The 13,604-nt window shown below is 45.3% G+C and overlaps 1 protein-coding gene across 1 annotated transcript in view; it reads right to left on the bottom strand.

Annotated features, from left to right (window-relative positions):
* The window catches only part of EMC3 (ER membrane protein complex subunit 3), a 93,045-nt gene that overhangs the window by 49,173 nt on the left and 30,268 nt on the right, over window positions 1-13,604 (bottom strand). The window contains exon 4 of the mRNA XM_078662256.1: window positions 2,164-2,257. Within this exon, the coding sequence (XP_078518382.1) occupies window positions 2,164-2,257 (94 nt within the window). The remainder of the gene's footprint in view (window positions 1-2,163; window positions 2,258-13,604) is intronic.

Raw genomic sequence — 13,604 nt, 5'->3', positions numbered from 1 at the left:
TATGACGGGGAAGAATGTTCTGTGCTGGTGGGGTTTGGTTACAGACCCATATTCTGTGCTTGTGGGGTTTGGCACATTACATGCCTGGTACACGCAGCACAGTGATGTGTCGCTTGTTGCACCCACTCCCCTCGTGTTCATTGTATCAACCAGGGAAAGATGATTTGTTTCAAACCGACCCTTCCTTCCTTGCCCTTTCACCCTTCTCACCACTTGTGCCCAGTACCCTGCTTACCCGTGAAACTTGTAGCCTCCTTGCCACCCTATCTTCCTCCACAGCCCCAGTGGGTACCTTCTCTTCCCTGCCATCCGAGGGACTTGTGCCTTTTTCATCAGCTCCAGCCAGCGGGACCTCTCATGCAACAGTTGATGTTGTTGCACCAAGGATATTGTTATGCATAACTTAAAACTCATAAGGTCCCAAAGGCGAGGCCTATTGGCTATGCCAATGCTTGTTTATATTGACATTCTTAGAGGAGCTTAACTGTACACATGTGAAAAGCTTGACTTATTCAACTAACAGCAGAGCTGCACCGGGTAGTAGTAACGAGAGATTGTGCAATGTAAATCTAAACATACAGTATTCGAGTAATGGTGCAAATATGAATGTGCTGTAAGGATTAATGAGAAGTGCAGTCAGGATAGCTGAGGAATCGTGCAAATCAAGAGCTAAGATTACGGAGTGATGCTGCAAATCGAAGCATACACTAAGGATTAATGAGTGACGATGCAAATGTAGGCATGCAGCCAATACTTAAGTAACGGTGCAAACGTGGGCTGGGACAAGACTTCAGAGGGCAAATGTGCACATGCATTCAAGAAGATTAAGTGTAGCAATGTGAACATTCATTATGGATGACTGATTGATGGGCACATTGAAATACGAATTAAGAATTAGTGAGTATTGGGGCAAATCTAAACATGTAGTAAAGATTGGTTAATGAGGTTGTAAATCTGAAGACATTAAGCAGAGCTGAGTTATGGGGCAAATATAAACATGTATGATGGTTATATTTCTTTTTTTTATTCTTGGAAGCAAATTCAAAAATAGATTTAAATACTACAAATTGTATAAACACTCCACAAAAAACTATGATGATATTTAACAGTGGAATAAAAATCTATGGAAATAAACCCCATATAGTTAATCACAATACAACCAATCACAATTCGTAGCTCATCTAAGCCACAGCTCACCTTAATGATAGTTGTCATTTTTTACTGAGGAAACTGTGGTTTGCAACTACCCACTCCTGAGACATGGTATCTCTGACATAATGAGGAGGTCTCAGACAGCATGTAAGATTAGTGTTACTGGTCTGAATTTATCAATATGATCACTCACCCATATCCACTCACCAACTCACCAACAAACCCACCCATGCAGTCCTCCATCCATGCATTCCTCCTCTTCCATCTATCCATTCATCCATGAATTTACTCACCCACTAAATATTCATTCAGTTAATCATGGGCTCTCATCCATCCAACTGAAAGGTGAAAAGTTTTCAACATTTTAAGCATGACATTTTGTGACTTGCTCTCTAGAAACGTTAAGTGAAGCTCTGGATATCAGGGACAGCTTAAGGATTTTGGAGGCCCTGGGCCAAACGTATTTTGATGGCCCCTTTTCGAAACAGTTTTGAATGTATGATCCAATTTCAGCTCTTTCATGCAGTGGTCCAAATTCTAAATGCGTTTACTTCGAAAAATATTCAGGGAGTTTGATGTGTGTTTTCAATATTGTAACACAGCAGCAGCTCACTGATATTACTGCAAATACTCTATGTGACACCCACCCATTTCTCATATGTGAGGCCTGTTTTGATCTAAAAGAAACTTTATGGATGTTGCATGACACACAAATAGAAAATATTTCTGCAAAATGTCTGTAAAAAACTCATGCACATCACCGACATTAAAAATGAAGTATAGGAAAACAATTTAAAACAATCTGTTAAAGAACTATTCAAGATCATCATGGCAAGACTCTCTGCAGGACAGAGCTGTCTCTATCAGCCCTCCCTCCCCCGAACAACTGGGGCCCGGGCCAGAGCCCACTTTGCCCATGCCTCTGCTGTATATAACTTGTATTAGTCTCCTCAGCTCCTTTTTTTTTTTAAACAACTAATTATGAATAGAAAAGTACTCCACGTCACCAACCTGTCATCGGAGAAGGTGGCACTACCTTCCTCTTTGTTGTTTTGAAGAATCCATCTTCAGGATTATTGAAGAAAAATTTACGCACAAGGAAAGACTAAAAACAAAGACAAAAAAGTACAGCATAAGACACAAGCAGCCTAGACTTAAGCTAGTTAACAGGATATCAGAACAAATTGGAGAATTACCTATGCAAAGCCACCTTTTTTGCTTATGCAAAATGGGCAAGAAATAAATAAACAAAAAAACAAGCACTGACAGAGCCAATAGGGCTCACCTATGCGAGAGCTACTGGCTGTGGCAAAGTGTTTCAGCCATTATGTACACCAATGTGGCTGGCCTGCTGTTTAGCATGTCTAAAAGTTAGTGGAATTGGGTAGATCGGAGTGGCGTAGATTGGGCTAGAGGGATCGACTGGGGTGGAGTGGGATGGGTTGGGGTAGATTGGAGTGGGTGGAGTACACTGGGATAGAGTGCAGTGGGGAGTTGGGTACATTAGTGTGGTAGATTGGAGTGAGGTACACTGACGAGAAGTGGGGTAGACTACAGTAGATTAAACCTGGGTAGACTAGGATATACTGGGGTAGAATGTGGAAGAGTGGAGTACGGAGGATTGGGGTAGACTAGAGTTGAGTCGGGTAGATTGGAGTGTAGCAGATTATAGTATGGTGAAATGGAGTGGGTAGATAGGGGTAGTTTGGAGTGGGGTAGATTGGAGTGGGTCTATCGGGGTGGAGTAGAGTGGGGTAGATTGGAGTGGTGGGGAATATTGGGATAGGTGGAGTAGATTGGCGTGGGGTTTATTGAACTGGAGTGGATTGGGGTAAAGTGGAGCAGATTGGGGTAGATCAGGGTAGAGTGGAAAGGGATATAAAGGGGTGGAGTGGGGTAGATAGGAGTGAAGAGAAGTAGAGTGGGGTAGTTAAGGGCGGCATAGGGTAGATTGGAATGGGGTTGATTAGGGTCGATTGGAGTGGAGGTGGCTAGAGTAGAGTGGGGTAGATTAGGATAGGAATGGGGTAGATTGGTTATGGTGGGGTAAATTGGAGTAGAGTAGATTGGAGTGGGACTGATTGGATGGGGGATTGGAGTAGGGTAGGTCGGAGTGGAGTAGGGTAGATTGGAGTGGGGTGGATTGGAGTGGAGTGGAGTGAGTTAGATTGGACTGGAGTGGGGTAGATCTGGGTGGGACGTGGTAGACTGGAAAAAAAGTGGGTTTGAGTACATTGGATAGAATGGAGTAAGGTAGATCAGGTAGAGTGGAATGGAGTGTGGTAGATTGGGGTAGAGAATGGTGGGGTAGATTGGGTGGGCTGGAGTGGGTAGATTGGAGTGCGGTAAAATGAAGTGAGGTAAAGTGGAGTGGGTGGCGAGGAGTAGGACAGATCGAAGTGGAGTGGGGAATATTAGCTTGGAGTGGGGTAGATTGGGTGTAATAGAGTAAGGTAGATTGGAAAAGAATGGAGTGGGGGAACTGAAGAGGGAAGATTGGAGTGGGGTGGGGTTGATAGAGATAGATTGGAGTGAGGTGGATTCGGGTAGAGTGGAGTGTGGTAGAGTGGAGTGAAATGGGGTAGAGTGGGTGGACTGAAGTGTGGTAGATAGGAGTGTGGTAGATTGTGGGGGGGTTGGGTAGATTAGAATGGAGTGGGGTAGATTAGAGTGGACAGGAGTTCAATAGATTGCAGTGGAAAGTGGGGTAAACTGGGACGGAGTGGGGTAAATTGGACTGGGGCTGATTTCTTTTACTACTGTATAATAAACTCTGTATTTGTTAGGTAGAGCCTGGGTGGCACATTCGCTGCACTGCAAGGCATGCTGTATTAGAGTATGGACACGAAGCCCTGCCCACTCTCTGCCCACATTTGTCATTGGCTTGTGTCGCTGTCCTTCGTAAATGCTTGCTTCGGATTCGTTAATAGGCTTGTTAGTCCCTCCTTAGTACCACCTGGTCTTCATTTGTAACCTCCCATGAGGATTGGCCCTTTTACTTCTGTTGTCACACAACATGGCTTATTTGGCCTGTAAGCACTATTTTCTTTAATGAGTTTCTCCTACTGCAGGCAGGATGTGCTTTCCTGCAAAGTTCTGCAAGCCTTGCGTGCGTTCACTTTCCAAGCAGCTGAAACAATGGCTGCCGCTCCTTTGAAGTGAACTAGGTCTTGCAATTATAACGCGAGAACTATTTCGGCTCGGCTCTCCCTGTTAGTTTTTTGTCTCGCCCATCTCTACATTCAGCAGCTGTCATGTGACCTCTTACAGAGTCCCTGAGGTTATCCTGAAAACCGGTTTGGATTTTTGTATTCCGTGGCCTGTGGATCCCAGCCAGATATGAGGTGTGCAAACCAACGAAGAAAATATCATTCATGCCACTGGGAAAAATAAGAAATATCAGAGGCATATGCAAGAATACTTCTTATTGTGGCTCTTTGTTTTATGTTAACAGTGGGCCTGTTGGTGTCTGGCTTCACGCGGAATCTTTCCGATGAAAGGCACTATCAATGCTGCTCAGCCCTGTATTAGGAGACTAATCCGTTTACCTTATGTCCAATCAGCCAGCTGCTTAATTGCCATGTATAAGCGTTTGGGGGTACACGAGGGTGGACGGCGTCCACCCACTTTTTGCACAGGGTGGAGGCCGTCCACCCTGCCAAGAAGTTGGGCCCCACTGACAAAGATGAAAACTGCAGCATAACGATGGACCCTTTCTACTAACAGCACCTGACCTCCTTTCTCCCCCAAGCTAATACATCCTCCCCTCAAATTACAGTAGGGGTATGTGTGCACACTGTATGGCACCCACCGTTACTGTGCCTATTCCCTAGGGAATCAAATACAAAAGAACAACTGCAAAGGTGCACCACAAATTACTTCCAAAAAATAATATTATTAATGAATCGCGGAAAGGTGATGTTTTTCTTGTTTTTCAAAAGTCTTTATTTTCAATCGTTAACACCGTACAGCCGACGCGTTTCGTCCCAAGGGGACTTCTTCAGGGATTGGTAAATGGAAGACAGTACTTCCAAGTATGTCCTCAAAGTCGAGATTCTGTGTGGCGCCTTTCCCAATGTCAATGTCTTTATAAACACATGATGAAGGCCTGAACTAAGTCTTCTATTCCAAATCAGTCTGAATTAAGTCTTCTATCCCAAATCAGTGGACCTCCAATTTCTATGTCTGGAAGATCTAAGGTGTAGATGAAACGGACTTCGTGTGATTATAAATCTGATCTGCCACGTAGTGGAGATATATCTGTATTGATTTCTATTGTCCTCTGGATATAAAGTTATGTGGACCACTTGGGCGATGATGTGGGCACTGGAAACCAGTAGGCCGATCGTGATAAATCGACCTGCAGTCATCCACAATGCCTTCGCCCTTTCCGAAATCCGCGATCCGATCCGCCCAGGACAATAGAAATCAATACAGATATATCTCCACTACGTGGCAGATCAGTTTTATAATCACACGAAGTCCGTTTCATCTACACCTTAGATCTTCCAGACATAGAAATTGGAGGTCCACTGATTTGGGATAGAAGACTTAATTATATTTATTTATTTATTTATTTAAAGTTTTATATAGCGCGGACAAGATCGTTGCAGATATCAGAGCGCTTTACAGAAAGAAGGGGTAGGGACAACAGGAGGGTGATTAAGCAAACTTTTGGGTACAATATAGTAGTCGGTAGTAGGTGAGTAGCATAATGGGATAGCAATCATGTACAGATATAATACCAATAAACAATCAGGTAACCAAGAATACAAAACCGGTGCAAAGTCTTTGAACCAGCAACAATAGAGGTCAGGTGAACTTGGCCATAGGGATGGCTTTTACCTCTTTCTTAAAAATTACATAGACAAGGGGTAGGGGCAACAAAAGGGTGGTTAAACAAACAATTGGGTACAATATAGTAGTCGGTAGTAAGTGAGTAGCATAATAGGATAGCAATCATGTACAATCCCACAGTGCCATCCCACTCTTTAGCACTGCAGAACCCTCCGACAACGCTAGCATATCCACCCCCTCGATACCCTGCCTGCTCTCCAACTCACTACTCAACGATTCTCCAATGGCTCTCATCACTAACCCCATCCCCAGTACACCCCCTGACCAGACTCTATCCACCCTCCAGCAAGTCAAAGAGGACATGCTACAAATCAAAAAAGATGTCCACGCAATCAAAGAGCTTCTCTCCTCCCAGCTCAGTCTACCTCCCACCATCCCTCTACCCTACAAACGACGCACCCTCCCTACATACCCTCGCCTCCAAAGACACCCGCGCTGGCCGACTATCCCCGTTCGCACTAACGCCCACCGCCCCCGGCGTGCCCTCAACCCATTGTCGGACCGTGAATTATGCTCTCTACTGCGCTCTTATGGCCCAGGTCCGGAAAAACACATATCCAACGTACACATCCCCATACCCACAATTCTTACAAACCCTCTGAGGCTCCCAACACTCAATAATAGAGGTTCCGTCCCTAACAACCTCAGAAAAGTCCCCCTCACACTAGAAAGCTCGACCACCCTTCTCTCTCCCAAACTCAAATGCATCCTACTCAATTGCAGATCGGCCCAGAGACACTCCTCCGACATCGCTGATCTCGTCTTAGCTAGGGATCTGGACCTAGCCATTAGAACGGAAACGTGGCTTACTGAAGCCTCTACCCCGATTATGGACATACTAGTCCCCCCCAATTATAACATCATTAGGCTGGACAGGTCCCCTGGCAAGACGGGCGGGGGAGTTGCATGCATGTTTAGGAGCAACCTCTCCGTCACTAAAATCACCCCTCCCGCCTTCCCCTCCAGTGAACTCCTCTGCCTCGCCATCACCAGCGAGGGCAAACAAGCTTGTGCTTTACATCTCATCCATCACCCACCTGGTGACAACCTCATATTCACCCAACAACTCATGGACATGATCACTTCCAATGCCGGTCGGCAGACAACCCAAGTCTACCTGGGTGACTTCAATCTTCACTGGAACGATCAGAAAGACACAGTGGTGAATAGTCTCAAAACTTTCCTTAATGCGCTTGACCTCACCCAAATATGCGATAGACCAACACATGACAAAAGCTCGATACTCGATCTCATCATTGCCAAAGAGAACTCAACACAACTGGAGGCGATCCAACCCTGCGACTGGTCTGACCACCACATTATCACCTTCTTTATCAATGAAAAAGTGAAACCTATCCCAGCTCAACCAATCAAATCCAAAACTTGGAAAAGGGACATGAAGAACCTTAACCCCTCTACCCTGCCTCCCCACATCGGCAATCTCCTCCTTCCCCCTTCAGGTGCCTCGGATGTTCAAACACTGATGGACCACTACCTTGACTCTATGAACACAGTAGTCAATGAAGTCGCCCCACTTCAACTGAAGAGAGTCTCCACCAAAACTTCTAACCCCTGGTATGATGATAGACTCAATGACGACAGGCGTACTATGCGAATGGCAGAGCGCACCTGGAGATCGGACCCTTCAGCGCTGCACCTCAAAAGGCTTAAGAACAAAAGAAACGCCTACTTCAGGAAAATAAAGCGCACAAAGGCGGACTTTTTCAGCCGTCAGTTGGATCAAGCAAAAAACAGGCCAAGAAAGCTGTTCGAACTAATCAAGACCCAAACAAAGACTCAACCCCTACAATCAAACAGCACAACAAGCGACACCCCACACTGTGAAGCCTTCTCTGCTTTCTTTAAGCTAAAGACTGACAACATAAGAAATGACCTCATCTTGGATGTAAGTCGATTCCCCAACAACACCAGAATGTCTTACACTCAACCTAAAAACAAGGCATCTTGGCTGTACTTCGATACCTACTCGGAAGAAGCAATCCGCAAACTGCTCTGCACCTTGAAGCCCTCTAATCACCTCACAGACCCTCTACCTGCTAATGCGGTAAAAGACTTCATCCCCTTGCTCCTCCCTCTCTGGACCAAAATCATCAACAGCTCCCTGCAACAAGGCCTCATTCCGGACTCCCTCAAGGTGGGGCAAGTGACGCCTATACTCAAGAAACCTACAGCTGATCCGTCTGACCTAAACAATTACCGGCCCATCACCAATATCCCCACCCTGGCCAAACTGCTGGAGAAATGTGTCCAACTCCAACTAACAAGACACATTGACCAATTTGACCTCCTCAACTCTCATCAATCAGGCTTCCGAGCGAAACATAGCACGGAAACAGCTATGACACACATAATTGATGACGCCCTCCAAATTCTTGATCGCAATGAGTCCTGCCTCCTCATCCTTCTGGACCTCTCGTCAGCATTTGACACGGTCAAACATGAGAACTTGCTGGAGCTGCTAAGCACTAGAATGGGACTAGCGGGAACGGTTCTCAAATGGTTTTCGTCCTTCCTTCACAACCGGACTCAGAAGTTCAAGATCGATAATGTGCTATCTTCACCTGTGCCTGCAGATCTAGGTGTTCCACAAGGATCCTCCCTCTCCCCCACATTGTTCAACCTCGTCATGGAACCGCTTGCCACCTTGCTCCAAGCTTCTAATGTCCAATTCCATATGTACGCCGACGACACACAACTGTACCTAAAGCTTCAATCCCCGGAAGATATCAAACATCTGAACTCCACGCTTATTAACACTCAATCTTGGCTAGCCGATAATCACCTCAAACTAAATGCTCTGAAAACTGAGTTCCTTCTCATCTCACCCCCGGCGAAAATTTCAACCACCCAAACATGGCTCAACAACCTAACAGCACTCAATGTCCAACCCACCATCGTGGACTCAGCGAAATCCCTAGGCATCACACTGGACGCCAAGCTCAACATGCAGCAGCACGTCAGCAAAGCCACAAAAGCAGCTAATTTCCAAATCAACACACTGAGGAAAATTAAACCCTTCCTCCCTGCTGAAGACTTCCGAACTGCTGTACAAGCGTTAGTCATCCCTCGAATAGACTACGGAATTGTGGCCCTCAGCGGACTCCCGCTATCCACAACAGCACCCTTAAGAGCCTCCCTGAACGCTGCCGCAAGACTCATTACTGGCTCAAGAAAACATTCGCACATTTCCCCAGACTTAAAGTCCCTAAAATGGCTGCCTTTTGAAGCCAGAATACAACTAAAAATTGCAGTTATGACACACGCGGCAGTGCACCACAATGCACCCAACTACCTCGCTCAAAAGTTGTCTATATCAGGAGGTTTGAGATCCAATAGAAGCTCAAAAAATCTACTCCTGAAACCCCGTAGATTCCGGAAAGAGAAAACTTACAAGCGCTCCTTCTCAGGAATGGCACCCAGGATCTGGAATGCGCTCCCTCCTGAAACTAGGTGTATCTCCTCCACTGCACTCTTCAAGAAAGAGGTGAAAACCATCCTTCTGGCCAAGATCTCCTGAACGCTATAGGTGTTGGATCAGAGACTCTGCATTGCCTTGTGTCAATGCTCACCTTGTCCTTTGACACTATACCTCTACTTGAGGGAGACACTATTACGCTACTTTCTTACTACCGACCAATATATGATACACGTTGGGTCACTGATTCACCCTCCCGCTGCCCCCACTCAGTGTTCTCTCTATACTAAAACACTGTTATAAGCCTTCCACACACCCAAAGTGTACCTGAACACCTCTGTAGTGGGATGAATGACTTATGCCTTCTTATATTACTTGTTTACCTGACTGTATATTGATATGTTTTATGTATGTTATTATTATCGTTTCATGTTAGTGACTACTACATTGCTCCCATTACCTTTGTTCATTCCTACTGCCCCTACCCTGTCATTGTGAAGCGCTCTGATATCTGTAAGGATCTTGTTCGCGCTATATAAAACTTTGAATAAATAAATAAATAAATAAATATAATACCAATAAACAATCAGGTAATCAATAATACAAAAGCGGTGGAAAGTCTTTGATCCAGCAACAGTAGAGTTCAGGTGAACTTGGCCATAAGGATGGCTTTTACCTCTTTCTTAAAACATGCAGTGGAGGAGATAAGCCTGGTTTCAGGAGGGAGTGCATTCCAGATCCTGGGTGCCATTCCTGAGAAGGAGCGTTTGTAGGTTTTTTCCTTTCGGAAACTACGAGGTTTCAGGAGTAGATTTTTTGTACTTCTATTGGATCTCGAGCCTCCTGATATAGTCAGCTTTTGAGTGAGGTAGTTGGGTGACTTGTGGTGTACGGCCGAGTGTGTCATAACGGCAATTTTCAGCTGTATTCTGGCTTCAAAAGGCAGCCAGTTCAGGGATTTTAAGTCAGGGGATATATGCGAATGTTTTCTTGAACCAGTGATGAGTCTCGCGGCAGCGTTCAAGGAGGCTCTTAGGGGTGCGGTTGTTGAAATGGGGAGTCCGCTGAGGGCCACAATTCCGTAGTCTATGCGAGGGATGACTAGGGCTTGTACAGCAGTTTGGAAGTCCTTAGCTGGGAAGAAGGGTTTAAGTTTCCTCAAAGTGTTGATTTGGAAATTAGCTCCTTTAGTTGCTTTGCTAATGTGCTGCTGCATGTTGAGCTTGGCGTCAAGTGTGATGCCTAAGGATTTCGCAGATTCCACGATGGTGGGTTGGACATTGAGCGCAATTAGGTGATTGAGCTAGGTTTGGGTGATGGCAATTTTCGCAGGAGGTGAGATCAGAATGAACTCAGTTTTCAGAGCATTTAGTTTGAGGTGATTATCGGCCAGCCATGATTGGGTGTTTCTGAGTGTGGAGTTCAGAAGTTTGATGTCTTCCGGGGATTGTAGCTTGAGGTAAAGTTGATACCATGATCCTGATACCATGTCCAAACCACTCTTCCCTTCCCTCTCGCAATCTCAGTCCAGCAGAAAACAAATGTGGGGCGGTTTTCTTGGGCCGAAAAACTAAGCCACAACAGGACTGTGATCGCAGGTGAGGATGGTCACTGCAGGCTAAAGATAGGGAGTAAAGATATAGCAACAGCATGCAGTGGATACATCGGGAATTAGAAGTGACACTCCATCCACATCTTATGAGCGCATACTAGACTACTACTGGATCTGATAATCCAAAGTATTCATGCTTTTGATGTTGGAGTTGTGTTACTTCTAGACCCTGACCACTAAACAAAGTCCATGCGTATATATAGTCTCAAACTACAGTACAGAAGGACATTTCAGAAGTAATCATCAATCTGAGCTGTTCCTTCCACTAGACTGTTACATTCAGTTTTCTGGCCATTTCTGTTTGTAATATCTAAGTGATCCTCCTAGGCTAAGTCTGGTACACATATGTGTCAGCAAACTCTATCTCAGACTTTTGAGTATGACTGCCCAGCCCGGAGTAAATCCAAGCTTTCCTCTGAACTGGCCTACCATACCTAGTAGTCGGAGCACCCATGCACAGAATATGTAAAGTGGGTCCCTTCTAGACCTAGTCAATACTGTGCACTGAGCATGTTAGGGGAATCCAGAAACCAACAAACTTGAGATTTCATCTTTTTGGAATGTAAGATAGTAGTCTGAGTATGCTTATGACTGGTGTGCAAGGGCTGTCACTTCTGGATACAGATAAGTCCTTATCATATGCATATACACTTTTTTTGGGTTTTTTTTTCAAATGATTTTATTAGGAAGAGAGTTTTATATACAGAGTACAATGTACAGGAATGCATTAGAGGTAGCATGAGGGCAAACTTGGTCACATTGTACGCCGGTTGGGTTACATACGGCATCTCTAAGAGCATAATTGTGGCATGCACCAGCGTCTCTAGGTAATCGCGATCTTGGCGTACGGCGTCATAAGTGGGCTAGTGTTTGCCCCCTAGGATGGAAAAAAAAAACAGAGGTAGGAAAAGGAGAGAGAGGACAGAGAAGGAGGACTGAGTGGTTCAGGTGGCGGTTAAGCCGTCCAGAAAGGGGACTTGGCACACCTTATCCTTTACTGCTCTAAAGTCAAATCCTTCTGGGGTAAAATAAGTGACTTCATAAACAGCGTACTAGGCCTCTCACTACAACTTAATTTCCAAGGGCTAGCCACCGCCTTCATGGCCCCCGAAATCCAATCCAAAAACGACGGCGATCTGATTGACCTCCTGCTCACGGCGGCTGTTAAGACGATCCTAACAAACTGGAAAGACACAGGGAAGGCATCCTTCAAAAGCTGGTTCAACTGGATCACCTTCCTACGGGGGGGGGGTGGACAACATAACTTCTAATCATACACCCAACGCCAACACCAAAGGTGAGATGTGGCTCTCCCTGGACAACTACCTGAGCACACACAAGTCCCCTTAGGCAGACCTCCGGGGCCCGGTACCCCCGCACCCAATATACAATTACCGCAAGATGCATATACACTTGTAAAGGACTAAAACTGGAGATTTCTTTCGGACTGTTGTCGGAGCGAGTAAGATGATTATGCAAACTTTATGTGGAAGAGAAACATCTGGCTTACGGAACATTAGGTGATGGCACAGGAGTTTAACTCACATTAAACTTGAAAATGCATTCCAGCCAACACACTGCCTAAAACCTTCAAGTCAGCAGGTGCAATACACTGATCCAAAACTTAGGGTGTGATGAAAACAGTGTTGGACATTTCAGAAGGATTCGTGCATTTACACTAGGACCACAAGAAATGTTAGTACCAGTCATGCTTAATAGAGGGCGGTAGTGTCTAGAATGTGCCACCGTATTATGTGGAGCCTGGTACTGCGCATAGGCTTGAATAATATAAGGGAGAACTGTGTTTCATTATTTTTGTTATGTATGTGTCAGTCAACATATGTATAGGCTTTTGCCCAACTTTTTGAATCATGTCTGGACAAAAACTCTTTGATATAGCTACAGCTTTTTTCTTGTGCTCACTCATGCAAGGCTAATTCTGGTGAAAAATGCATTTTAAAATAATGTTGCCAAAGTACCTCTGGATTGGCCAACTCGCCCAATGACTGCAACAGCACAGAGCAGGTACAATGGTGATACAATTGCCTGTGTTGCAGGTCTAACGCTGTCTATCACTCGGCCCCCTGAGGTCTGTGCGGCTTCATAACTGGAAGATCATGGTCCTCAACATGAGCTGCTGGGTCAGGAATTGGTGTAGCACACAGTTATGTTAAAAGGAAAGGGAAACCTATTTGGGTTGCGAGTGCAGTGTGAATGAATGAGTGCAAGGTTGCTTGTGCTAATCTGCTTATGTGTCAGTGAAGGTTTTTATGTGTTTCTAGTGCGTGGGTGTGTGTGTGTGTGGTGTGTGTGTGGGGGGGGGAAATTGGGTATATGCATGAGTGTGCGAGCAGGTAGGTGTGTTTATCTCTCCACTTGGAAGCACCTTCTATCAATTACAGTGGGCATTTGGGGCTAGGAGGAGTCATTGTGACATCAAAGTGTGCCATATATTCAGGTCCTCAAGTGCAAACAAAACCAGTCAATGACTTAATCTCAGCCACTGGCAATCACTTGGGCCACATCTAAATCCATCATTTTTCTTCC

Source organism: Lissotriton helveticus, chromosome 9 (assembly GCF_964261635.1).
Source record: "Lissotriton helveticus chromosome 9, aLisHel1.1, whole genome shotgun sequence".
Taxonomy (NCBI): Eukaryota; Metazoa; Chordata; class Amphibia; order Caudata; family Salamandridae; genus Lissotriton; species Lissotriton helveticus.
The sequence above is the reverse complement of the archived record's forward strand: the minus strand, read 5'-3'. Positions and strand labels throughout refer to the sequence as shown.